The 26,532-nt window shown below is 44.0% G+C and overlaps 1 protein-coding gene across 6 annotated transcripts in view; it reads left to right on the top strand.

Moving 5' to 3' along the window:
- The window catches only part of EVL (Enah/Vasp-like), a 127,503-nt gene extending 101,059 nt beyond the window's left edge, over nt 1-26,444 (top strand). For 5 of the 6 annotated variants that reach the window (XM_048948050.1, XM_048948051.1, XM_048948048.1 and 2 more), the window contains exons 4-14: nt 8,909-8,972; nt 12,440-12,501; nt 16,531-16,760; nt 17,333-17,454; nt 18,552-18,612; nt 20,248-20,314; nt 22,011-22,077; nt 22,182-22,244; nt 24,296-24,362; nt 24,737-24,794; nt 25,839-26,444. In XM_048948050.1, coding sequence (XP_048804007.1) covers nt 8,909-8,972; nt 12,440-12,501; nt 16,531-16,760; nt 17,333-17,454; nt 18,552-18,612; nt 20,248-20,314; nt 22,011-22,077; nt 22,182-22,244; nt 24,296-24,362; nt 24,737-24,794; nt 25,839-25,876 — 899 coding nt within the window. In that variant the 3' untranslated portion in view covers nt 25,877-26,444. The remainder of the gene's footprint in view (nt 1-8,908; nt 8,973-12,439; nt 12,502-16,530; nt 16,761-17,332; nt 17,455-18,551; nt 18,613-20,247; nt 20,315-22,010; nt 22,078-22,181; nt 22,245-24,295; nt 24,363-24,736; nt 24,795-25,838) is intronic. The other variant, XM_048948047.1, reaches the window with a different exon arrangement.
- The last annotated feature ends 88 nt before the right edge of the window (nt 26,445-26,532 follow it).

Below are 26,532 nucleotides of genomic sequence, written 5' to 3' on the forward strand. Positions count from 1 at the left end.
TTCACAAACTTATACAAAAATTATTAATATTTAGCAAATCGTAAGTTTGTCCAAAGCAGGAAGCTGAGGTGATGGCTTGCATCATAGTTTCTGGGGCAGCTGCTTTCTCAGGCTCTTTATTTACTTTTCCTTTGAACTGTGCTGTTATTTCCCAATTCCAAAGCATCTCTTGTTGGCATGTTTGTGGATTCTTAGTTTCTGAGTTAGAAGTACACGCTTGAGTCCCTGAAAGAACTTCTCCATCCATGCGAGCTCTCCTTGGTGATCACCCAGAGCCGTGCTGTGCCATCTAGGTATAACTGGAATTTCCAGTCATAGGACGATACTGGCTCTGCTGGAATGAGCTATTTAAAAGTGGATCCAACAGTGATGCAGGGCACGTTAGCATTTTGGATCTCATTTCAGAAGCCAGATGTTTCACTTCATAGTATGATGAAGGAGGAAGGCAAAGGAGAACAAAAAGGATTTGGAGCACTCTCAAAACACAGAGTGCAATGGTTTGAGCAGAACTTTTTCTCAAGAAAAACTGAAAGTCTTGTTGATAAAACATGGTCTTTAATTTCATTATTTCAATGCCAATATTCCACATTTAATTCTGGATTTTTTAAGCCCTGAGAGAGTAATTGCATAAGACTCAGAATTCTGGGAACCTGAACTTACACTCGAATTTGGGTGTAACATTTCTGTTTGCTGATGTACTTCTCATGCCAGCTAGCAGGAAGAATGGGTGTATGCAGGTGAGATTTAGACCATCTGTGTGCCGTAATGGAAAAGGTAGTTTGCTTTTAGCAGAGTTTTTACAGTCTCAAATGTTAATTAGCTAATAGGTATTTTTCCGCATCTGATAACTGAGAGGTATCAGTACTATAATGTTAAAGTGGGGCATACATAATTCATAGCAACAAGCGTTAGAAAACGTGATAAGCAATTTTAGAATAGATATATATTAGAATATGTATCACTCAGAGAATTTTTTAGCATTGTAGAAATTAAGAACAGAGAGAGAGGGAGGAACTACTGATTTGTGCTGAATTTGTATTGTTTATGAAGAGCAGGTGTGGCTGTTTGATATATCTCAAGGTAGATAGCAACCCACCTCCACCTGGGGTTTCGCCCACTCTAATTGTACAAAGCCTTCCAGTTTCTATTCAGCTATTCCAGAAATTAGGTATCAGATAAATACATACCTGCTAAGTTCAGCGAGCCAAAACACTGAGTGCTCTAAATCAGTCATTTCACTGAGGCTACGGAGATAGCTGCTCCCAAGAGCAGCTGGGGCTGTGTGAAGTCACCACTGGACAGAGCAGCACAGATGCAAGGAGAAGGGAAAGGTATGGATGGAAGAGCTACTGATAAGGCAAAGAAAAAAAGGAATAAATACTCTTTGTGTTCTCCCCCTCGTACCACCTGGCCCTTAGCTTCAACTGGATGGAGTTCTGTGAAACATGTGATGCTTATATAACAGAGAGGAAAGTAGAAAGGGAGAAAAGTGTTGGGAGTTGAAGAATGATGGGATGTTGAAAGAACTGAAAGACAGTAGGTGAGGAGTCTAAGCCACACATATTTATTTCTGAATCCAGCATGTTTACGCTTTTATTTTAATACAAAAGCTCTGCACTCATTGCTAGTGTAAACCTTTGACTTCAGCAACTACACCGCCAGTGAACTTGATTCCATACATTCATTTGCAGTCATTTTTCCCCAGTACAAACTAACATTTTTCTTCTTCTTCACATCTCTGCATTTGCTTGCAGAACTTATTACTTCCATCTAGGCGAGCTTATGGGTGTCTATTTGAGCAAGAGGCAGAAAATGGAATTTCTTTTTGACTTTCACGTTATTGTTTCAGGAGTGCTTCTTGTCCAGACAATGTGCCAGACAGTGAAGCCTGGCATCCAAGCACCTTGAAGAACTGCAACAGGCAAAGCAGAGGGCCCAATTAAATATTTAAGCATCTGGGTGTGCTGTGCAGGTAGCAGGGGATAGATTACACTCAATGAAACCTGGCCTGCCACAGGGTGGGCAGTCAGTGCTGGGCATGACGGTGGGGAGAGCAGTGCGCTGAGGAGGCTGCTGCCATACTATGGTCAGCAGGGAATGGATCTGGCACTGCTTCTGCCTCTGCCACTGTGACTGCATTGTCCTGTGCAGGATGTCCTGTAGGTGAAACAGATCTCCCTGCATGCTGCTCTCTGGTGGGAGAGGGAGGGGGAGCTTGGTTTTTGTGGATGCTGGGCTTTTGTGCATGGGAGTTCTCTGTTCCTCCATCCAGGTCGCTCTAGGAGATGGCTTGGAATCGTATTTTAATGACTGATTGTCTTTTGTTTGCTTTTAACTCTGGAGTTGGGGCAGTAGGATGCTGAGTTCCTGTTTGAAAGACAAAACCCATTAGATCCAAGTGATGCCAGAATTAGTCAAAGCTCTTAAATCAGAAGTGATTACAGCAGAAATACAGATTGGTGATTTGTGAATCAACATGTTGGATTGCTTCTGTCTTTACTTGCGAATAAATAGCATCTGTACTCATGGAATAGTTACTGGTTTAAAAAATAGCTAAGAACAAGGGCAGTGTTTATACTTTCTATAGTTACATGTCTGTTTGCTTGTTCTTTCCTCCATGAGGACTTGCCTATGAGTGTCCGCTCATGTCAGTCCTCCTGGAAGTGAGGACTGGGCCATGAGACCAGAGGCTGAGAGGTTACTCTGTGTCCTGCAGCTGCTGGGGCTTTCACTTCCCTTAAGCGAGGGGCTTGGCTTCTCATGTGAATGTGAACATGAGTACTAAGTGTTGCTAATGCTGTTTTTCCACATTTTTCTATAAATCCCCAAATATATCCTCACTTAGATGTGTTTTGTAGAAAAGTCCTCCGCCTTCTAGCACCCTGTCCAGGTACAGACATCCATTCTGGTTGGCATACAGCAGCACTGGGTTTAAATCCTGTTAACGTGGCTCTTGTCTGTGTCTTAACCATTAACTAGATGCAAACTGAGTATTTGTAATGTGGTGTTTTCTGTGTGTATGTGTTGCTTCAATGCATATGTGGGACTGGAGGCTCCGCTGTTCTCCATGGAAGTACAAACTAAAAAGCTGTCCTGGGGAGCTTACTGCCTCATTGCAGAGAGAAAGAAAAAAGACACACTTAAAATAACTTTTTTTTTTTAAAAAAAAAAGGGAGATTGGCCTTGCATTATTGTATGGGGCATTATTGTATGGGGAATTAATGGGAAATACAGACTGTGGTGTTCCAGGCTCCTTGAGTGCTGCACCAGGCTACACGAAGTATAGGTATATTTCTAATTTAATGTGTCATAATTGTTACTGTTAAGCAAAACTAGAGATGATGTTTGACAAACAAGTGCATGAATATGAATTCCAGCTTTCTATTTGATGAAAAGAATTGTAAGCATGACTTGTATGAGCAGGTACGTGTGTGTTCGTATGCAAATGCACACCTGGTGGCACTCAGCTGAAGGAAGATGCTCAGTTGATATTTTACAAGACAGACAAGTGGGGCTTGAGGCTTTGTCCCCAAAGCCCGTGGGAAAGTGTTCTGTGGATCCAGCAGTGCTCTTCCTGCAGGGCACGAGTCTGGCATTGCCTGTGCTGACCTGCTCTGCTGGGACCGCCTAGCAAAACAGTTCAGCACCTCATTAAAACCATATTCAGGAAAATATCTTTGTCATATGTTGTATGATGGAGAGTATTGATTTATCCCCTTGGCTTCCTTATAGCATTACTGATTGGGCTCTGGAGTTAGCCGGATCCCCATGCAGTGGCAGTGGGGTATCTCTAATCCTCTTGATTTTAACAAGAGTGTGATGATATTTGACATCTTTCTTAAAGCTTCATTGCTGCCTAGAGGCATAACATTATGAGCTGATCTTGATCTTTATTGAAAAGTTTATACCTGGATGTTCAGGAAAATAGGCTCGATGCACACTGTGAAAGCAATTAAAAAAAAACAGGAGGAAAGTAAGAACTGAAGTATTTGTGGGCTTGTTTAGATGTGTTTTTACATATGTTTTTTAGCTAGCCTCATCATTCTGAATTTTACTGATGACTTTTTAAGTTCTGACAGTGATTGCCATTTCATGCTGTCATTTCCCCAATGTGTGGTTGTGAAGCACACAACATTGGAATCACACTCTCAGCAATTCAGCGTTGTCTTTTTCCCTCAAAAAAGACACCTAGTCCCATAGTTTTTCATGCACACACTGTTTTCTCAGAACCAGAGGCAGCTCCCATACTAGAAGCAATCAGTCCCTCACTAAGTATGATGCTCCTGTGCCATGAAGCTGCTTCTGGAAGCAAGGCGAGCAGCCTGTGGGGCACAGAGATGTCCCTGCTTCACTTTGGTGCTACTGCAGCAGGTGGCTGGCTTATCCACCTGTTTCATTAGTGCCTAATGAAGCACTCACTGAATTATTTCTCACTGGCTCGAGCTCAGTGCAGCAAACAGAACCCCCCGGGATGCCCCATGGCCACCTTTCCCTGCCCTGTGTAGGTGTTCCCTGCACTCACCTTACTGGCTGTGCTCTCTTTCTTGGAAAGACGAATGGGGCTTACCTGTCCCTGGATGGTCCTGCACAGGGTTTGCTGCTAGAAAAGCTTCCCTAGAGAAAAGCCATGGCTCAACCAAACCCTCTGCCTAGGAATCTGCAGCTTTTGCTTCTCAGCTCAAGCTATTCTGGCTAAATATTAAATTCTATAATGCACAGTAACACAGGTGCTGTGCACAGCAGAGAGGTGAGAGAGAAAACAGCTTTCCTAAAACAAAACAAACCCAAAACATCTCTGCACACTACACACAGCTGTTATGGAGGCAGCTTGTTAATCTGTTAGCTTGCAAGATACGTGAACCAATGCTAGAGTAGAGCATTCTCATTTTGAATACCAGGCTTGTTTTTCCAGCTCTGGCACTGTCTTTAGACCTTATCTACACCACAGAATTTCATCAGTGAATGGTATATCAGTTTTTATCTTGAATGAACAGACTTCATGGAGAACCCCTGTGATCACACCCCTATTTCAGTGTAAGGAGGATGTGCTTTATGTTGGGTTAAAGTAATCTTGCTGAAAGGATAAAAGATAAACCAATTGTAATGTTGGGAATGATGCATTTAAAAGCCATTAAGTTGGAGATTTCTAAAATTCAGTGTTGTGTAAGGTAAAATAAGGTTGTGTACAACATTGCTACAGATGCTTTTTGGAGGATGTGTTTGATTTTTTGCTGCCCCAGGCTCATAGAACTGCAAGTCACCAATTGGCATATTCAAATTAAGAGTACCTTAACTGTTGATTGCAAGTCTCACCTGTGGGTAAATTGATGCAAACAAATGTTATTAGTGCAGGCACGGGCTGGGTGTAATTCAGTTACTTAACGTTAGCCTCCCAGGACTGGTGAAGCGACACAATTAAGACACATTCCCTCTAGTTCCACAGGGTGCTTCTTCTTCCTGTGACTTTGTGCGCCCTGAAGGGGGTTATGAGCACTCTCCTGAATGGGCAGGACAATAACCCAACTCTCACAGGCTCCAGTTCTGCCCACTGTGGCTCTCTGTCACAATCCTTACCTGGCCACGGACATTAGGTCTGCATGGCGTGCTGTGTCATCCAACGCTGGTTGCGTCAGCTCAGGTCCCAGAAGCAGCATAGACACCCTGCTTTATCTACATGCTTTATCTAGACTAATTAGGTCAGTGCTTTGTCCAGGATAATTGTCTCTGCTAATGAGTTTTGAGTACAGTGTCGCTGTTTGATTCCTGTGTTGGCTGCCATGGTGGCTGCAGCTTGGTGGCCCCTGTCCGTGCCTGGACATCCCCTGCCTGGACATCACATGGTGTCTGCACCAGGACAGCCAGATGGGCCCAGAGCAAGCCTACAGCTCCTCACAGGGAACAGAGGGACAGCGCTGAGCTCTGCTCTCTGGTGCTCTGACAGCAACGTGAAACAAGAGGACATAGAGCTGTGTCAGGGGAGGGTCAGGTGGGGGTTAGAGAAAGGTTCTTCACCAGAAGGTCGTGGGTATGGAACAGGCTCCCCAGGGTGGTGGGCATGGATTCAAGCTGCTGGAGTTCAAGGAGTGTTTGGACTGGGGGGGGGGGGGAAAAAAAGCCTGTGCAAACTCCTATGATATGTGGTGATTGCCCAGACCTGGTGCTTGAACCTGACTCTCCTACCATCCAAGCACATGCAGAAACTATCCTGCAGCAGGCAGAGGCATCTGTCTGTCTGTCACCTCTTTTCCTCTCATAGTCTACTGTGAGTTTTTTTCCCAACCAAATCTTCACATTCTGTTCATATACTAAATGTAAATTTTCAATCTCAGCTCTGTTTCCTTCCCCGCACTTTCCATAGACCCTTTCCTTAGCCCACTACATTTGTCACACTGATCTCAGAGCACCATGAGGCTATAGGGCTTGCAGAAACCCTGCTCTGAAACCCAGCTTAAAATGAATGAAAACCTGTAAACATTCAGACTGGGCTTTTCACAAAGCCCAGGTTGCTTGGGGAAATGGACCTCATGTGTCCATTTTCTTGCACGCACTCAGACAGCAGTACTTGCAGTTGTAGCATGAGTAAAAGGAAACAGGAGGTTTATTTCCAGTGGGTGGCAGGGGGCAGAGGTGTGGGAGGCGCCAAGAGCGGCCACCAAAACCCAGCCACAATCACTCACTGCAGGGAGCTCTCTCAGCCACCTCCAGCCATGTGGATGGTGCTCAGTGCTGCAAACCTTCTCCAATAAGCAGGAGAAAAAGGAAACAGGGAAAATTTCAGTTCTTTCCCATAGTCTGTCTTGAACTGAGTCCAAAGTTGCTTATATAAAGCACAGTTCATTATTACAAAGCAACGAAGCGAGGAGAGATGGGATGTTCACAGCATATCTCCTGCATTAATTAGTTGCTAAAGATGCAGATTGCCACAGCAATGGAGCCATGGATGGGTCGAAAGCAGAACTGTCTCTCAGTTTTATGGGAAGAGCTGTTCCCAAAGGCTGGCAGAGTAGGAGGCAGCTTGTGGTGCAGTCTGCAGAGTGTTTAAATGAGGGTGCCATTAGTAGGAGAACTTACTGATCATGCTTGCTCATGGTCTCAGAAATGCCTGAAAGCGTTGGAGAGAAGTCAAGCATGGAAAAGTCCACTTGAATCGAAAAAAGCCCTCAATCAAACAAGTGGCTGCTGTATGTATGTACCCCACAGAACACACGTGTGAAACTAAGCAAAAAATAATTCCCATGTTCAGTATCTGTGCGAGCTGTGGCTGAGCGTGCTAAAAGCAAGCTCAAGGATGACAGAACCAGGGAGCTCTGCTGTTGCAAAGCATTGAGCAGTTTGCAGGCTGCATTAGATGGTGCCTTAGTTTGCCCAGAGCTCCAGAGAGAAAAAAAATCTACCAACATTTGTATTTCTGGCAATTAATAGACCTAAAATCTTGGGTTGGACTCGTAAATATGTCAGCCAGACTCAGCAGAATCTTAGTTGCTGAAACAGGGTGCACCTAACCTTCTTTAGGGTTTGAGAGTTGTAGCAAAGAAGATTGATTTCAGTAAGATCACAGGGAGGATGTAAGAAGGAGTTATTTCTAATGGCTGTAGGTAACTTGAGTTTAACAAAAATGAATGGAAAACAGAACGCCCTGTTGTCCCAGGACAGTGCTACATGTGGCTTTCCTCAAACTCTCCTCCAATCGCTGCAGGTCTCTGCAGTAGCACAGAACAGTTGTCCCCGTACCACAGACTGTGGCTGACCTCTACAACTGGTTTACATGCAGTGGGTTGGGTTCTCTCCCTCAGTTGGCATTATCTGATCAGCTCTCACTCCATTGCTTCTTGTTTTACAGAGAGAACAAGCTTCTGCCTCCTATTCTAGTCACGCTTGCTTTCTTTTCTCTGGATTTAGGAATATTCCAGTTCTAAAGCACGTGGAGTGGAAAGTCATGCTAAACAAAATGAATGTGTAGAAGTCAGTAAAATAGAAGAAAGAGGAATTTAGAAAAAAAGTTACAGAAACAAATGACATTTTGCTGCACTGTGGTGATTTCCGTAAGAAATCTCAATCTGTAAAACAATGGAATTAATCATTACTTAGAAAACAACTATTACACATCTAAAGATGTCTAAGAGAGAATTAGGTCATTTTAGGGTCCGTGGAATCATGTATCGTGTGCATCTGGAAAATTGTCCAGCTTCCTCAATTAATATGCAAATAAAAATATCTGCAGTTTTGTCAACCAGCTCTGTAAAGACCTATGGAAAGTCAATTATTTACATATTTGGGTCTGCAGTATTGTTTTTTGATCTTTTTTTTTTCTCTTGGGGTATTTGTTTATTTTTTTTCTGCCAAAAGAGGAGGACATTTGTATAGAAACTATGGAGAAAGCTGCAATTTCAAAGCATAATTGGGAACTTTATGTATGTGCTTCATTTTAAGGACATTTCTCACTGTGACCATGTAGTAGTGCTGCCAACAGAAACTATCACCTAGGATTCTTAACATAAAATAAAAATCAAGACTAATAATGCATGGAGCTAATTTCTGAATAAAAGAGAAAAATTATTTTGATGAAATGAAGGAAAAATTTTGTGATGAACGTGGCTAAGGTTTGTCATGATGGAATTTTTTAGCCAATGACAGGAGTAACTGACTTAAACCCTGAAATTCTTTCATCACAAGTCTGCTTATTGAAGTATCTCATGTGCCTGTGTGTGTGCACAAGGAAGTCTTGCAGCTGCTTCACACCAAAGCCTAAGGTCTAGTCAAGTGACACCACAAACTATGGGGAATTTTGTCCAGTTCCACAAATTGGGCATGGGATTTAATGTCTCTCCTTAGCCTCTTCAGAAGAAGCATTTTTTGGAAAAGTCATCAACTGCTGCATTTCCAATGCATTCTCTTGTTTTTTCTGCAGGTCCAGCTGCCCAGCGCCAGGTCCAGAATGGGCCATCTCCAGATGAGATGGAAGCACAAAGGAGGTGAGTTGGTTATGGTAGGCTTCTAGTTTGTAACTGGGATGTGTGTGCAATCGTTGCTCACTAATAAGCACCGTTCTTTCTACTCATACCTGTTTTGTGTTGATTTTCAGTGTTCTGTAACTATTGATATTGACTTTGTGATGATTTATATGAAGGGTGAAGTGAATTCAAGCTCTAGGTAGACTGCTCAAAGGCAAGTGTGAGGCATGCTGAAGTTCAGAGTTAACGATAGAACATGTTTAAAAGAAGCCTACAGAGTATTTCTCAAGTAAATTAAGGAAGCCTAACCATATCCTGTTCTGGGTTGCTTATTGGCAGTTGCTAGTCATGTTGCCCAGGAAGCATCCAATAGACTACATGCACTGTCAGGAATAACTTAGGCTCATCATATGATTACTTCCAGAATCATATGCCATTCCTTTTATGAATGCTTTGCTATAAGCAGGCTGACAAAGGAGACTACAAAATCATGCCCATCACCTTATAAGCATGTCTCCATTTAGTGCCACTGTTACATGTAGCCTTTTCTCTAGCCACCAGAGTAGTCTCCTTGATGTCAAAGGAAGAACATGGGCAGGAACGTCCTTCTTTGGATGCCTTCTCATAATGAAACCAGCAGGAAGATCTCATTTCAGCTTTGCTGATTCAGCCAAGACTCCTGTAGCAGCAGTATCTTCAGCTACCCAGCAGAAGGCATGCTTGTTCAGTTCTGAGCAAACAATCCTCCACATGATTCCCTCTTCCATTCTGCAAGAATTATAGGGAGTATGTAGGGAAACTACTTCCTTGCTCCTTTATGACTAACCCCCACTGGCCTGGGGTTTAACAGGGATTTACAGGTGACTGTTGAGTGTGTGATGATGTGTCACTTGGGCTTGGTAAGGGTTACTCTGGTAGCTGAGCTATCATAAAGGTGAGGAGGGAGCTCCTGCTCTGTGTCTGTGTGTCACTCAGCCTGGCTGGAACATGTGGTCCAATGCTGGTTGAGCCAGTGGAAGCTAGTGAATGTGCAGACTGTACAAAATTCAGACCTCACATTCAGGTGTCTGTCTGTACATTCAATGCGTGACCAGCTTTAGTTAGAGAAAATTTTTTAGTTATTGATCTTTTTTATTCATTTAGAGATGGTAAAAGCCCTTGGAGTAGATACTACTCTACTGCCACAGGGCAGATGGTTCTGGGAAAGCTTCTTTTGCTCCACTGGACTGGAATAAGCTATGCCAGTATATGCACTTAAATGTTATTGCATCTGCACTAGAGGATTTTCAGCTTTAATTATGCTAATGCACTCTTAAAGCATAGAGCAGGCCTAATTTTAGGCCTCTGTTTTTTTAACATCTTGTAAGCAGGGAAGGAACTCAAGTTACTGTAAATGCCGTGAAAACTTGTCTGCTTTAAAAATTTTTTAAAGACCTTTATACAAATATTTAAAGAACATATTTTATGTCAGAGGATGCAATTTGCCCTTTCTTGTACTTTTCTCCTGGTATACTCCATAAGCAGCATTGTGCAAATCTCGGTCTTTATTTAGTTCCACTGGAACAAATGTGACTTCCTTAGAGTGTAAGAACTTCTCCTTTTAGCATGTGTGGGAGGATGTGCTTGGCTGATACAAGCTGCTCATGCCCAAGGGCAGACAAGGTTAGCATGAGCCCAAAAGACTTCAAATGCCCATTCTGACTCTTGTTCTGAGGAGCACCTGGCTCCTGCATCTGCTCCAGGGGCTCAAGAGAATTGGATACCTCTAACCCGCCTTCCTCTTCATGTTTGTACCTCTGGAGCTTTCCCACACCCGTTCTCCAGATGAACCTAGAATTTGCCCAAGGTTTAAAGAGGAGAGTACACGTCAAGTCTTTCATCATCAAATCTTGCTAATAAGTGCCAAGCTGTTGCAAGGGACAGCATACTTCTGGAATTCTTAGTATGTCTATTTAGAACTGGAATTTGTGAAACTGATGCTGTAGTATCGGTGTTCAGTACATAGCTATTCAGTAAGAGCCAAGGTATGTGCTGATTTCTGTTTGGTTTAGATTGTTCTAGCTGATATGAAACCACTGGATTCAGCCAACTATGGCTGTCCCTCAAAACTTTCCACTTTACACTTTGTACATAGAATAATTTTTCCAGATGCCTGTAGTGATTTCCTAGAAATTGCTTGTATTTGCTGGATTGTATGACCTGAACATAATACCAGTTTAAGATTGATCTGTCCATAATGAATAATTATCATTGTGGATTTCCCCAATCCATCTATTAAATTAGAATTGAAACACAGGGAGATTGTTTTGCAAAGTAAGACATTCTTTTTGTTCCTACACAACTTTATTTTTATGGATACTTTTTCCATTAAAAAAAAAATCTTTTATTTTTATGAAATAAGAAAACTGCAGACTCATTTGAAAGTACGAGTAGAGCAAAAAATGTAATTACCAAAAATGTAATGAGGAGACTTTTCTAAGATATCGCATAAGGAATCCTTGAAGAAGTGTTGCCTATAGTTAAGCTTGCCTTACTGTGCAGAAAGCTCTTGCAGGAGAAAAAAAAGAAGAAAAAAAAAGATGATTTCAGAGTTGCATTCAGTGTTTGTATGTGAAAAAACACTTGGCTGTTTGAGCTATCAGTCTTTTTTAACCACGGAATGGCAGGAAGGGCCCGTCGCAGGGGCAGCATTAGCAATTTCTGGAGTATTACAGCGTGTGTGAGAAGCCCTCTGCTGATGCATCTGGCAACTGCACGTCTCTAGAATGTGAAGCCTGTGAAAAGTTTTCTCACTGTGTCTACCTGCTTGGGCAGCCTGGGAGCTGGCAGCTCCTGAGGATGCAAAACAACCAAAGCAGTGATATAATTCTGTGCCAAGCGTGTGTGGAGCTCCATGTACTCCTGGCACAGCAGGGTGGCTCTGCTCACCTGCAAAACTGTTCTATACCAGCAAGAGACAGCCCTGCAGCAGAGCACACCAGGCTTTGTACAGTCAGCAGCTAAACACAGCACAAATGTAATATGTTTTTATTCTAACTTCAAGCCCTTTGGGTTTCTGATCTGTGAAAGTCTCAAGAGTGCCATTCTATAAAGATGACCCTTGCTCTTCCCCAGGGATGCTGACGTGCTTTGAATTGAGGTTCTGCAAGGCCACTGTGCTCTCCTGGACCTATAGAACATACCTGCTGGCCATGTCTCCTGCAGAACCCATTGTGGAGTTTCCTGACATGGATCAGGCAGCCCCTTGCCCAAGCATCTGTGGTGTCCTGCAGGTGCCAGGCCCTGTCCTGATTGCACATCCCCAGCACCTGGCACCACTGTGGTCAGGCCGAGTGAAACCAAAACCACGTCTGTTGGTTGGAACAGCATTTGTGAGGACTGACTCGGTTACCCAATATATACATCTTGAGACCTCACAGTGAATAAAGCTCTTAAGAAAAATTGTAAAGAATATATAATGACTGGAGGTTTTTTCATTGCTGTTTCAGACAAGTGATGGAGCAGCAGCAACAGCGCCAAGAATCTCTGGAAAGAAGAACTTCTACTACAGGTATGTATAAAATACATGCAAACAAAGCAGCTATGGTCTCCCTGCTTTTGTCCTCTAGTTGTAGTTGGGTTTTGCATGGTTTCATATACATGGTTAAAAATTATAAAATCACAGAATGGTAGAAGTAGGAAAGCACGTCTGGGTCCTTCTGCTCCAACCCCTGCTCCAGCAGTGACACCAGAGCAGAGTGTCCAGGACCACGTCCAGGTGGCTTTGGAAGATCTCCAAAGAGGGAGACTCAACAATCTCTCTGTGCAACCTGTGCCCATGCTGGAATGAGGGTTATGGCGATAATTTGATTTTAAAGCATTTGCAGCAGTGAGGTATGCAGGTAGAGTGTGGAGGTTGTCAAAGCTGGTAAACAGAGGGGGATTTTTGGCTTGCCAAGGCTACATGGTCACATTAGCAGTGATGCCTCATTTCCAGAGGACATCAACAGAAGAGGGTGGCACTGACAGTCCTGGGCTGCCCCATCACTCTGTGGAACAGTCAGATGCAGCACAGAGGAAATGACAGCCCTGGAGTATCATCTGTGGGGATTTTGTAGTGATGAAGTGAGGAGTCTTCTGTGTGCTTAATGGAAAATACATACATATTTAATGAGCTTATGAAAATCTTCTATAACATATTAAGTTGCACAAAGCTGAGTGAAGAGATGACAGGAATAGTTTGTAGAGTATGGCTTGGACTCTTTGAAGGCTGACAGCAAACAAGCCAAGATGGTTTTGTATAGTCTTTTGTTTTGGAGGCACCAGTTAATTTGGTAAATTTTCAATTGTTTTTTACCTGAAACTACCCTAGAGATAGACACACACACACAAGTTACTGGGCTGTGTCTGGGCAGAGGTTACCATGTGCTCTTCTGCATCAAGGAACACAGCCACAAATCCCACCTGGGCATCTGCAGGGAGTGGGATACGGCCCACGGGGAGTTCTGGCCATCTCCTCCTGGCTGCAGAGCAGCAACTACTGTGTTCAAAATGTCCCTTGCTGCTCCTGTGGTGTGAGGTCGGTGCTTGCAACCATAACAAGTTCCCGTGGGCTCGCTGGCATTGGAACACACAGCTCATTCCAAACCATGGGGTATTTTTTCAAACAGTTCCGGTTCTACCGAGGGCTGGAAGCCCCTTGGCAGGTGCTTGCATCAACTCTTGGCTTTGTTTGAGCTTCTGTTTGCATTTATTCTGTGGTCCCTTTTTCACTACGTTGCTTTGCGTTGGTTTCGTTCCTCACTGCATACCCATCTTTTTCTTTTTTCATTTGTCTTCCCTGTTCTTTTAGTTTCCTCCTTGCAGATAAACATGTGCTCTCTCCCTTCCCAGCACCAGCCTCCTTCACCTGCCTCTGGTACTGCCCCTCTGCCACCACCCCATGCCAGTGCCCTCCCTGCCCCAATGGTTGCTCCTGAGCTCCCTGGTAAATCTTCTCCGCAATGTCTGTGGAGAGACAGAGAGCCTTTGCAGCTTCTGCACAGACACTCAGCCTCTGAGCTGCTAACAACCCTAGATTCCTCTCCTCCATCCTACCCAGCCCACGAGACTGTCCTACCACGGGTCAGGCGGGCCTCGCTGTCCCCACCACCTTCTCATCCTTCTTCCCACTTTCTCTTTGCTTCTTGCCAGCCCCTCAGGCATTCCTCTCTCTGTGGTTCTCAGCCTTCTGCAGCCCCCATCACAAACACATCCCTGGGGCAGAGGACTGATGGCCTGCAGCCACGCGATCCCACCCTCTTGCCTGTGATTGCTGCCCCATGTGACAGTGTCAGGGGGCCCACAGACAAAGCAAGGCAGGAAACCTTGCCCAACATGCCCTTGAATGGCCATCCTGAATGTGTGGGCTCCTCTAGGAGCCGGAGGAGAAGCGTGGTGGGGGCCTTCTTGCTGCGCCTAGGGGCTGCACCTGCCTCCCAGCTGCCTGCGATTGCCAGCCCTCCTGGCTCCTGGGGCCAAGCCCCCTCCCTGTCCTCTCCACCCCATCGTCCCCTGCAGCACTGTTATCAGCCCATGTCACACTGTCTTCCATTGCCTCCCCCTTACGCTGCTGGGCCTGAGGTGACTGTGCCCAGGAGGACCCTTCCTTACATGACTTCATCAGCCATTTCCCACTTGCGTAAGTACTGATTTTGAACGAGTTGTGACCTGTAAAAAGCCGTAGCTTTAAGCTGTATAAAAAGCTGCATTCACACTGTCCATGACTGCTAGAGAAAGATCTGAGACCCGGGAATACTGCTGCTGTGTGTGACATCTGAAACCAAGGTGGAAAAGCACTCAGGACCTCCCACCCGTGCTAGAAGTGGACAAAAACAAGAATTACATTGCAAGGGCCCTATAGCTGAGTTGTTGCAATGCATGCTCTTAAGAGTATTAGCCCAGGAGGAGATTTGTATTGTTTGGCAGAGCCCAATTGCATTTGGCAGTGACCTTCATACAAAGCCTATATTCAGCTGGTCCGGACCTAGCGGATGGACTCTTGTAAGCCAGAGGCCAGGTCTGAGGTAGACTTGTCTGTGTGGCAGTCAGAGAGGATGTGATTTTTATTATTTTACTCGAGTGGTATTTCAGTTACCAGCAAAAATACGGCACAGATTTTGTTAGAGCAATGCAGAATCGTCTGCACTTACATAATTCCTTTACTTCTAGAAACTGTCTTCCCACTGTAAACTGCACTAATAGTTGAGGGCAAACCTTTTTCAGTGCAAGCAAATCAAGAGCTTGGGTTGCGCTTTGCATATGGTCTCAAATTCCTAGTGCTTGTCTGAAGCCTGCTGAGTTAGAGCAGCTACACGTAATGCCTATTTGCAATTCAGATCTCAATTTTTGTGTCTTGGATCCATTCCTGTCAATAACCACATATAATGCTTAAATAATATGTCTAGAAAAGACAGAAAACTGAGACATTTCCATCCACTTTCTGCTAAAAATATTAATCCAGCCACTGGAGGCTCAGTCCGTCAGCTCATATAAGTTCTTGAGATCTACTTAGTTCAATAAAGTTATTTTAAACTTACATCAGTCCATTATTTTGACTCAGTTCAGATTTTGCTTCAGGCTAGCCTCTAATTAGGTGGGTGTCGTTTTGCAATTACAATTAACTGTACCCACGATGAATTACTATTATGTTTGTGAACCGAAGAGGGCTTGAAATGTTTAATGCATTTCTAATAGCAGCTATGGTTCATTTCAAGAATGAAATTGGGAGTGTGAAATAACACAGAACTAACCACAGAAATAAGGCAGTGCTATAAAAAACCCTAGATAAGAAGAAAACCAGACTGCTAATGTTAAATTTTAAATATTCCTCAGTTAAAATCCTCCTGCCTTTTAAAGTAACACTTACTGAACAACTGAACCTGTGATTATATATCAAGATCAGCCTCTCCTGAGAGCCTGATGTAGGGAAATAACCTCCTGATAGTGTACACATTTGGTGGACCCATTGTTTTGCACTGGGATTAATCACCTTGGTCAGCCCCTGCAGCCAGCGAGGGCTTCACTGAACCATGGTGTGGCTGAACTCCCCCCTGTTACTCTGCATTTTGTTGGCTGACACTATACAACGAAACACTCCTATGCCATAAAACAGAAGGGGGCACGCATCTGTAGCCCATGCTTCTGCTGGAAGGCTGGTGTCAGCAGAAGTCCGTGTTGCTGCCTGATGCAGTTTGTAGTCCACATGTAGAAGGCTGTAAGAGAAGCAGATGAAAGGTGCCGCTTAGGGAGTGTTGTCCATGCTTTGATTTCGGCATAGAATAAAGTACGTGCTGAGAGGGGGAAAGTTTGTTATTAGAGACAGGGTCTTGCAGGAGAACACAGTCATATTCAAGCAATCATTGGTGCTTCCCCAATCAGGGCACAGCCAAAGCTGACTGGCCACTGATACATTCACTCTTTCCCGCTCTTCCTGTGTGTGACACTTCCTTGCATTGGTTACTTGTGCTGTCAGGCTGCAGCCCTAGGACAGGAAATGCGGCATGGTGTGCGAACTGGATGGGATGGTTCTTGGTTATAACTCATCTTCTCTGCCTTTCAGGCCCAGCTCTCCCACCCGGCCATCCCAGCGGTGCTTCAGTGATCCCTGCTTCATCCGGGGGCCCCCCGCCTCCGCCGCCCCCCCCAGTCCCTCCACCCCCTATGGGAGCCGCTCCCCCCCCACCACCCCCGCTGCCAGCCGGTGCCGGCCAAGGTGCTGCCAGTGAAGATGGGTCGGTGTCAGGGCTCGCGGCGGCTCTGGCTGGTGCCAAACTGCGGAGAGTTCAGCGGGTAAGGAGGCAGCTGGGGGCTGCCAGCCGGGCTCTTTGCTATTGTGTGGAAGTAAGGTCTGGCTTGGCACAGGGCGCTGACTGCAGTCAGTGAAGGCTGCCCAGACTTTCAGATGGGAGTCTGTGGAGCAGATAAAGCCAAGCATGTGGAATTGGCAGAGCGGGTAGAAAGTTTGATAGAATTACTGCTCTTCAGAAAATAGTGGTTGGGAAATGGCTGCAGCTTTTCATTTTGCCAGGATTTCATTGATTCTGCAAAGTCTACCCTTGTAGCATCTGCCACTGTAAACTATTGTTTACAGGCATTGTAAATGCTCAAAGTCACCAGCTTAAGCCATTGAGGCCTCACATAAATAAATGCCCACTTCAGTAGGGGTTGTGTAACCTAAATGTAATTACAAAGAAACAGCACTGTGGGATTTTTCATCATTCGCCCATATATATTGCCTCACACAGACTGCCACTGAGTTTATTAAGTCACATGTTATACGATAATTAGGAAAACTGATCATTAAGGGTATGATTGTAAATTAAATTATTTTCATTAATTTCAATGTTGATTTCTGTCTCAAGCCAGAAGATGGTTCAGGAGGGTCCAGCCCCAGCGGGGTCTCTAAGAGCGATGCCAATCGAACAAGTAGTGGAGGAGGCAGTGGAGGATTAATGGAAGAAATGAATAAATTACTGGCAAAAAGGTTTGTACTGAGGTTTCAAGTAAGCCATAGCATGTGCTCATGTGTATGGGACAACGTGCTCTCCTTTAGGTTGAGCTGTGGGTCACTTTGATGCCTCTTGCAGTTCGATGACTCTTGTACAGGCCCTAGTCACCAACATCCTCTGGTATTTGGTGTGAAGGTGGAGGTGCTGCAGCAGTGGTGCCTGGTGTTGCTGTAGAGTTGTGTTGCTGTAGCAAAGTCTTCAGAGTAACCTTCAAAGATGGTGGCAAATGCATCCTCTGTGATCCTGCCATTTACCAAGTCTGTTCCAAAGTTGTTGTTTTCAGGAAGAGTAAACTAGGAAGGAAACTTTTTTATGCAGCACAGTCAGGATATTGGGCATAAAACCATAAATGGAATAACAAGGCAACATCTTGGCAGGTAACTTATTATTGATTCTCGGTGTGTATAAGACAGTCTAGCCAATATATTCTGCAACAAGACAACTTGTAATGATATATCAAGCTATCAGGCATTTAAAGGCACTCTATTTCAATTATTTTTGCTTTCTCTTTTTCCCCTCCTTCGATCAGTAATATTCTGTTAGACTGTAATTCACAGGTTCCTAGTGACAGATGTTTTGGTTTTAGCTCTAATGATATCCTCCTTTTTTACATTAGAGTAGTAAAACAAGCAGATGAGTGGGATATATGGTGTGCAAAGATGGAGTAGGATAAACATAGTTTCCAGTGCAGATGGTCTGATTCCAACTTTTCTCCATGTCTTAATTATTTCAGAAGAAATTCTGAACATGAACTGTGGATGTAATCTTTTGGAAAGTGTTAAATAAATATACAAAGCTGGTTGCCACACTCTGCATTCCTCTATTGAACGTGGCTTGAAAATATTGCCCCTCTGAGTCCTGAGAACCTGCTAAGATTTGGGTTCCTCGCCTTCATTTCAAGTCCTGTGCAACTGAATGTATTCGGTCATTGTCAAGCTCTGTAAGGTGAACTTAGTGAATAGCAACTTTCAGCAAAGCTAAAATCAGCCTTCCCATGTGGAGGCTGGTGCCTTGCACAGGAGATGTGATGCTGGAGGGCTGACTCTGTCCTGTCTCATATTTCTTTGCAAAGGAGGAAAGCAGCATCGCAGTCAGACAAGCCAGGTGACAAAAAAGAAGAGGAAAGCCAAAATGTAAGTGAAGGATTCCTTATGGTTGTGCTCTTGCAAATATGTTGATGTGGTGCCTTGTGAAGTCCTGTTGTCGTTCTTGGTGTGTGTCAGGGTCTGAAAAGCAGTGCTGGCCCAGCAATACATACTCAATCAAACTAAATGTTTCTACCTATCCTGGAAAGAGCACACTAGAAACAAGAATTGCCTTTGTATTCGTGGGTGAGATGTTGTCCAAACAAGATCAGTTGGTGATTTTCATGGTCTGCTCCCAGTGTTTCAGGGGATAGGAGATTCTTACCCCTAGTGAAGATGCAAGTCATCTTGAGACGAGGGCTGTGTAATGTACTTTAAATTTGCAGCTTCAGCTGAGCTGGAGTGAATCATGAACCATGGGGGTTAATCCTTCATGAAGAATCAGCTCACTGCAGACCCCAGAGTGTGTATAAAACACATCTCTGGGAGGGAAGGAGAAACAGTGCATTAGCTACTAGACAATTCAAAAATTAGAATGTATTCATAATACTTACACTGTAATGAGACTTAGGGTTCTTTCTGCATTAACCAGTCTGTCTGTATGCTGTCCACAACTTGGGGCTGTAGTTTTGAGTTCAACATTCAGATTAAAACACTTCTTTCTGTATGTTGAACTGCTAAACCATGAGAGATCTCTCCAGGTTTAAGAGGCCAGGATTAATGTCATGTCCCTTCTCATGGTTTGCTGCTCATAGAGCATCCTTGTTACCAGCCTGTACCCTTATGAAGGCCCTCTGCGAGTTCATAAAGCGTCTCATGTGCCCATGTGCCCAGGTACCAGTTTGCTTCTAATTACTCAACCTCTGCTGCCTTTCTGCCTCTGATTCTCACTCCTTGATGCTGTGCAGTAGTTTGCATCCCACGCCAAACTTCCTGATAGTGCCAAACTATTAAGAAAGATGTTTCAGTCTGTTTAGTGTGTATCTTGCACACACAGTATGGTGAGGTTCTCTTCTGTCAAACTTGGTGCAGTTTTGTTTTTATCATACTCAGTTAATGCTTTGCCTGAGTGTATATTGAGGGCTGCTAAATAATGTGTTCATCAAAAATAGTGGTTAACATTTTATGATCTGTCAGCCATAAGTCACAGAAAAGTCTAAATCTGAGATATAGAATATAGCATTCTGGTTAGGAGAAGCACTGAGTGATGTCATTATTTATATTATGTCAGTACCTGGGCCACTCTCCCCAGTAGCAGTATCTGTCCTGGTTTGAAAGGCTGGGATGTGACATAGTGTTCCTGCAGGTGGCTCAGTTTCCACAGTGCAGGTCATTTCTAAAGTGAGGTATGGATGTTTTATATTTAGATTTCACCAGCCAGCACTCTTCAGTGGTAACTCAGCCTGCTTTGGTATGCAGAAACAAAAGCGATTCAGTGGAACCATGGCAAAGTGCCCATATTAACAAAATGAATAAATGAATAAGAGGAATTTTCTCATGCTAAATGAGGAGAAAGGTTAAATTTGCAACGAATTTCAGCCCATACCATGATAGCAGGGCCTGTCAGATGTGCTAGAAGAGAACCTGATTTTGTACCACCTGTACTGTGACTGTCTTTGGAGCAGAAGAGCACCCTGTGTTTCAACTCCAGAATTAAGTTATGCCCTATTTTTCTCTTCCTAGGATGATGCTAGCACCTCTCCTTCAACCAGTACGCGAGGACCCACCCAGCAGCAACAAAATTCATCAGGTATTAAAACTGAGCTACTGGCTTTTAGTGGTCTTCTTCATCTAGTGTTCTGCATCACCTTGGGACTCTTGATTCAGATGATCAGAGGGCTGGAGCACCTCTCCTATGAAGACTGAGGGTTGAGGGAACTGGGATTGTTCAGCTTGGAGAAGACTCCGGGGAGACCTTATTGTGGCCTTCCAGTACTTGAAGGGAGCTTATAAACAGGAGGAGGAATGACTGTTTATGAGGCTGGATAGTTGATAGGACAAGGGGGAATGATTTTAAACTAAGTCAGGGGAGTTTTAGGTTAGATATTAGGAGGAAGTTTTTCACACAGAGGTGGTAACACGCTGGAACAAGTTGCCCAAGGAGGTTGTGGATGCCCTATCCCTGGAGGTATTCAAGGCCAGGCTGGATGTGGCTCTGGGCAGCCTGGTTGAAACTAGATGATCATTGTGGTCCTTTTTAACCCATTCTAGGCCATTCTATGATTCTATGATTCATTGCCATCTGCCAGAGCTCAGTAGCAGTAGTTAACAGAAGATTTCCCCAATAGCTATTGTTTCAAAAGCTGTACTTGGTAGGAAATGGTAACGTAGTGCACTTCTCAGCCTGGGAGCAGAGTCAGTACAGTTACAGGGGTCCAGACATAAAGCTGAGGATCTGTGTTTTCACTATCATGCCACCACAGAGGCAGATACCTCTGTTATTTCACTTGTGGTAGTGTAGTTGCATTGACTCATAAAGTGGGGTTTTGGATCTCAAACTGTTACCCATCCTTAACCTAGAAATTTGTTGCAGTAGGCCTGATCTTGGGAGTTAGTACGTGAAATTAAGTAGCCCCTAAAATACGTTTTTCCTATGATGATTTGAAATAATTTTATCACAGTAGATAAGCTGCAAGCCAGTCAACTTTGCATTAGCAAATTATCCTTGCATGAGCCTTGGCTTTCATACGTGCTGAAAGAAATCTCTCCCGAAGGAATGAATATTTAACCATTCCAGCTTCCTTTTGGAACAAAGCCATTATTTCCTTTTTTTCAGAGGAAGGGGAAGAGGTTAGTAGAAGGGTGCACACATGTAAAGGAGGAACAGTATCTAGGGACTTCCTGGGAGTGCCTATTATTCCTCTAAATCGCTTTTTGGGACCTCACAGAGCAACAGACTTATGTGTATAAGGTTGTGTGCCATTCAGATCTCTGAAAGAGCACACTTTATTTTTGACTATTTGCATAAGAAGAGGCTGGGATAACAGTAGGCATTTTCAGAAACAAGACATCTGAAGTGTAGTTTGGGAAATGTTCTGTTAGCTAGCAATGGAAACGGCATTAAATAAATTCTCTCTGTGGAAATGTCAGTTGTCAGGGGGAGATCATGCTGCTTTTTTTTCGTATACATTCATTTTTTATGCCCACTGTGCAGTCAAGAAACATAAGCAACACTTAACTTGTATTTCTTGATCTCAGTGATTTCTTCTTTTCTTTGTACTGTTCCAATTCCATGTCTCTTCAGGATCATTTAAGTGTCTGGTCCTCCATTAACGAGGTCCCTAAGCAGATTTTTGTCAATGTTTTCTCTGTAGTGTAGGGAACTACACTCATTCAGCACTTTTGGTTTCCTGGATCTTTCTAGAGCGGCTGTATAAAACGGTTTCAGGATTTTTTATTATCAGAGAAAAAATAATTGGCAGTAAATTTTCATCTTTGTTTTCCAGACTCTGGGAAGAAGCCATGGGAAAGGAGCAATTCTGTTGAAAAGCCTGTATCTTCATTACTGTCTAGGTGAGTGGCATAGGTTGTCCCTGCATCTGGCTAGCAGTTGGGATGGTCACGCTGTCCCCGTGGCACTTGCACAACTCATGTCTCGTTTCATTCCATTGCTGTAGAAATCCATCCATGGTGAAGAGCTGTGAAGCTAAGAGCCCCACACAATCCCACGTGTCTTCTAGGTACTGGCTAACAGCCCGCCTTCTTACCTGTCTTGACTTGTCCTTTGGCAAATCCCAGTGCTCAGCACTGATGTTTGTTTTCTGTCTTTACTCATTCTGTTCTATCTGCTCTGTCTGTCCCTGCACAAAGTTGAAATGTGTGATGGTAGCATGTGCTGTGTCAAAGGCTTGTTCCATGGAAACAGCCCCCTCTCAGGTGGGCACAGGAGTTAATCACACTTAAGCAAGTGCTTAAAGTATTTGTGGGCTTGGCAGTGTACTGTGCCAAGTGGGTGGGAGGTTTTGGAGCACTGCTGTACAGCTGGTTCAGGATGTCTCTTCCAGGAGGGGAAGGTTTAATTGTCCAACTTCAGCAGAAATCCAAAATCAAAGACAGAAATGATCTGAAGCGCTGACAACTTGGAAAAGTTATTCCTCTGCAACTGCAGTGGGTACATGAGGAAGGAGAGCAAAGCTTGGTGCAATAACTTCATATCATTGGGCCTGGAAAGCCCCAGGCGCCAGACAGGGCATTCAGAAATATGTGAAGAAAGCCAAGAAGCCTGAAGCAGGAATCCAGCCACCCCATTAGTGAAAACAGCCACACTGTGCGTGATCACTCAAGTTGTTACCCATCAAGATGGAGATTGAGGTTCGGTATTGGGCAGTGAAAGAGAGAGACTTCTTCCAGCTGGCCCACCTCATGTTCTGTTCCTGCAGTACTGAGCACTGAGATGGCTGGATAAGTGAAAGGAGTTGCATATAGTTATCATTTACTGCAAAGCAATGCCCCTTGTTTTGCACCTACTTGTACTACAGTGATAGAAGAAGAAAGAAAATTGCCAATGGCAACTGTCTGTGCTTACCTATTCCTGTGCTACAGATGCCAGAACATGCCCTGTCCAAAAATTGAAGGGTGCTTCAGTGTTCCTACGGTGAAATGCAGTTGCCTGCTTTCCTAAAATCAATGGGACACTGCCGTGTGTTTCCATTAGATATAGGAAAGACCATTTCTTCTCCTTGCAGAAAGGAACGAAATGTGAGCTATTTAAAGCAGCCATCAAGTTTGTGCCAACTCGTTTCTACAAAGTCATTCCACCTTGGGAGGAGTTGAGTGAGGGAAAATCCATTGCTAGCTTAATGCCTGAGTAATGCTCAGTGTTTGCTGCTTGTCTGACTTCCTCAGGGAGAGAGGGGCACTGTGCAGAAGCTCCCAGCAGTGGCCAGTCTCCTTCCCAATCAGCTTGATGACGTTTGTATCTGTCTTACCTCTCAACTTCATTTTGAGATTGTAGCAAGATGTGAAGGTCTTCCCAAGAAAGAGTTGTGAGACCAAACACACTCGCAGAGGCGGTGGGATCTCAGCCAGCCCTCAGTTTGGGCCCTGAAATGATGGCAAAGTTATTTGAAACCTCTTCTATGAATTATTTAGCATGATTCATTTCTGAGATGTTTTAAAATTGTTAAAATGGCAAATCAGACAACTTCTGCTTTTTTATGTTATTTCACAGCCATCAGCAGAGTTCAGCCTATGGACTAATACAGTCCAGAAAGGCTGATAACACCCAAATGTATCAGGCAGTCAGGCCTTCCCAAGGAAAGGATTATTGGGTTATTACTGGGTTAGTCTTATGCTCACCTGTGTTTTACTATTATTTTAACAGCTTATTAAAGCCTAGATAGCCAAGACAAGGTGGTTGTACAAAAAATGGATTGAGAAAGGTAGAAAACCAGACATCTATCTTGCAAATTGCTAGTGCTGTAATGAAGTGTATTGTTAGGTCACCCCAGTGTTTTGTAATTTAAAGTCATGGAGGACCACAACCCCCAAAAAATCCTGAATGAGGTTTCAGCACAATTATTTTACATGTGTTCTCTGCTCCACTGAAGGCTGAGAGCAGCCTCCTTGAGGACGCAGCCCCGCAGCACATGGAGAGTCCCTAGTCCAGCTCTCCCATACGGATGTTGCTGCTCTGGCGCTGGCTGCACCTACATCTCTATGGGGGGGTGGCTCAGCACACACTGCAGACACTGATGGGCCGGCATTTTGTTCTCTTCTTCCCTTCATCAAGGATGAAGCCAGTGAGCAGCAGCAATGATGTGGCTATGGATGCCTTAGATTTTGATCGGATGAAACAGGTGAGTTGAAAGGTCTTTTCACACCTGAGTTGACGAGCTACCCATTTTCCCCCATGCATGCGCTGTACAAGCAAAACAGCTGTTCAGTCTTCTGGTTTCCTCTATGACTAGGTGCTTAGAGAAAGGATAGCTGGTGAGCAGCAAGAGAGCACAATCTCACTGCTATTTGAGCAAGATGACTGTACGAAACGTGCAAATAAATGCCCCAGCCTCTGCTGCGCCCTTGGCCTGGGAGTGCAGCCATAGCTGCAAGCAGAACTAGGCTCTGAGCAGCCGCGGAGGTGGGGGACCCACCACGACCGTGTTAAACTTGCGTTTTCTTCCACCAGTCAGAAGGAAATGCTGAGCAGCTGACTTGTGTTTTGTCTCATCAGGAAATATTGGAGGAAGTTGTAAGAGAGTTACACAAAGTGAAAGAGGAGATAATTGATGGTAAGAAAGAGAAAAATCATTATTTTTCTCACCTTTATGACTAATTTCCTGTAGATAAGATGATAGGCACTGCAGGGAGTTCCTGGTGTTTTCAGACCTGTCTGTGCAGCTCTGATTTATATACACATCTGAAGAAAAACGTTCTACCTCAACCAGTCTTTGGTCATAACACTATATTTGCATCCTTTATCTTTATGCTGTTGACACACATTTTCACTCCAACCTGTGAAAAAGTCACTGGCCTGTGCGTCTCACAGGTGGGAGTGGAAGAAAGCACTGGCCCAAAACCCCATGGCACATCAGTTCACCACAACCAGGGAGTGTGAAATCGCACACAACTGGTCTGACACAGGAAGGGTCAAGTGTACCAAATTGGAAACCCTTTCTGAGCATCCTCTGGAGGATGCTTGTGCTCAAAAAACTATTTCAGTTAACTCAATCTGAATAGCTGCGTATTTTTCTAATTCGGTGAAATGCAATGTTTCAGCAGTTTTTTTATAAATCGCTTTACATTTTGTGACAAAATACATTCTTCAAGGCCAACATGAGACAGCGTAATGCTGCTATTAATGACACGCACAGCAAATTACCTATTTATTTATAGACACCTGCATTAGGGCGTGCGAAGATCCACATCCACACCCTGCATTTCCCAACTTAGCTTCATACGAAAGGGGAAAAAGAGGAGACTGTCAAACAGCTAAAAGCCATGCCCGCTGCCCTTCCCCCAGCACCGCGTGCTCATAACAGCTGGGCAGTTGGCAGCTGAGGACACCCTTGCCCGTTCGCTATGGTCCCAGCAGCTTGGCCCTCAAAGACTCCCCAGTTCATTCCAGTGCAAAATAAGACATTCACATGAATCGCAGGTGCCACTTAAACCACTACTGCAGTTTGCAAGCAAACAGCTGACTGTTCACCCTTACTCATCCTTTTACCTTCCACTCATCCTTTTACTGGCGTGTACTTTCTGCAAGCTCTGTACTTAGCGTTTTCCATGTGCTGGGTAGAATGCTCTGCGCTAACTTTTTTGGTTTGGTTTTCTAGCCATACGGCAGGAGTTGAGTAGGATCAGTACAACATGATTGCAAAGCATTTGGACGGTACTAAGAATGCTAGGAAGATTGAATCATTTCTGAGTGTACCAAGGTCACGCAAGATGGTGAGAGAGGACACCGGCACTGTCTTTGTTCTTATACCCTTTTTATTAGCAGACTCAGCACACTTTGAAGCTTGCTGCTGCCTTGGATTTGCTTCATTTTAAAAGTCTTAATCTAAAGAATATTAAATTTTAAATTTCTGGATTTTTTAGATTTCATCTGACACTGCACATTGGATTTGTCAGCCTTTTTTGTATTTTGTATTTGCTTATTTAAATGTATTACCTTTCTTTTTAGTAGTAGATAAGAACACACGTGAACCATTTGCTTTTGATAGATGACTTCAAAGTAATTTTATTAGTAGTCTGCAATGTAAATGAAGATCCTTTGCCAACAGAAATGTATTGTGGCATCACCAGAAGAAAAGAGACATGTTAGTTGTCAGCCAACAAGTTCTTTGTCTCAGAGTTATCACAATATAAAAAAAAAAATGGTACGTCTGCATCACAGTATCTGTGTTCATATTGGTAATAAACTGTTTATTGTCCACATGGCCCTGCCTTTGTTTATATCATTAACCCCTTCAGCTTCTCCACTGTAATGTCACCTGATGTTTCCTCACTGGCTTGGGGAGGGTGATG

This window comes from Lagopus muta, chromosome 6 (assembly GCF_023343835.1).
Source record: "Lagopus muta isolate bLagMut1 chromosome 6, bLagMut1 primary, whole genome shotgun sequence".
NCBI classification, from domain to species: domain Eukaryota; kingdom Metazoa; phylum Chordata; class Aves; order Galliformes; family Phasianidae; genus Lagopus; species Lagopus muta.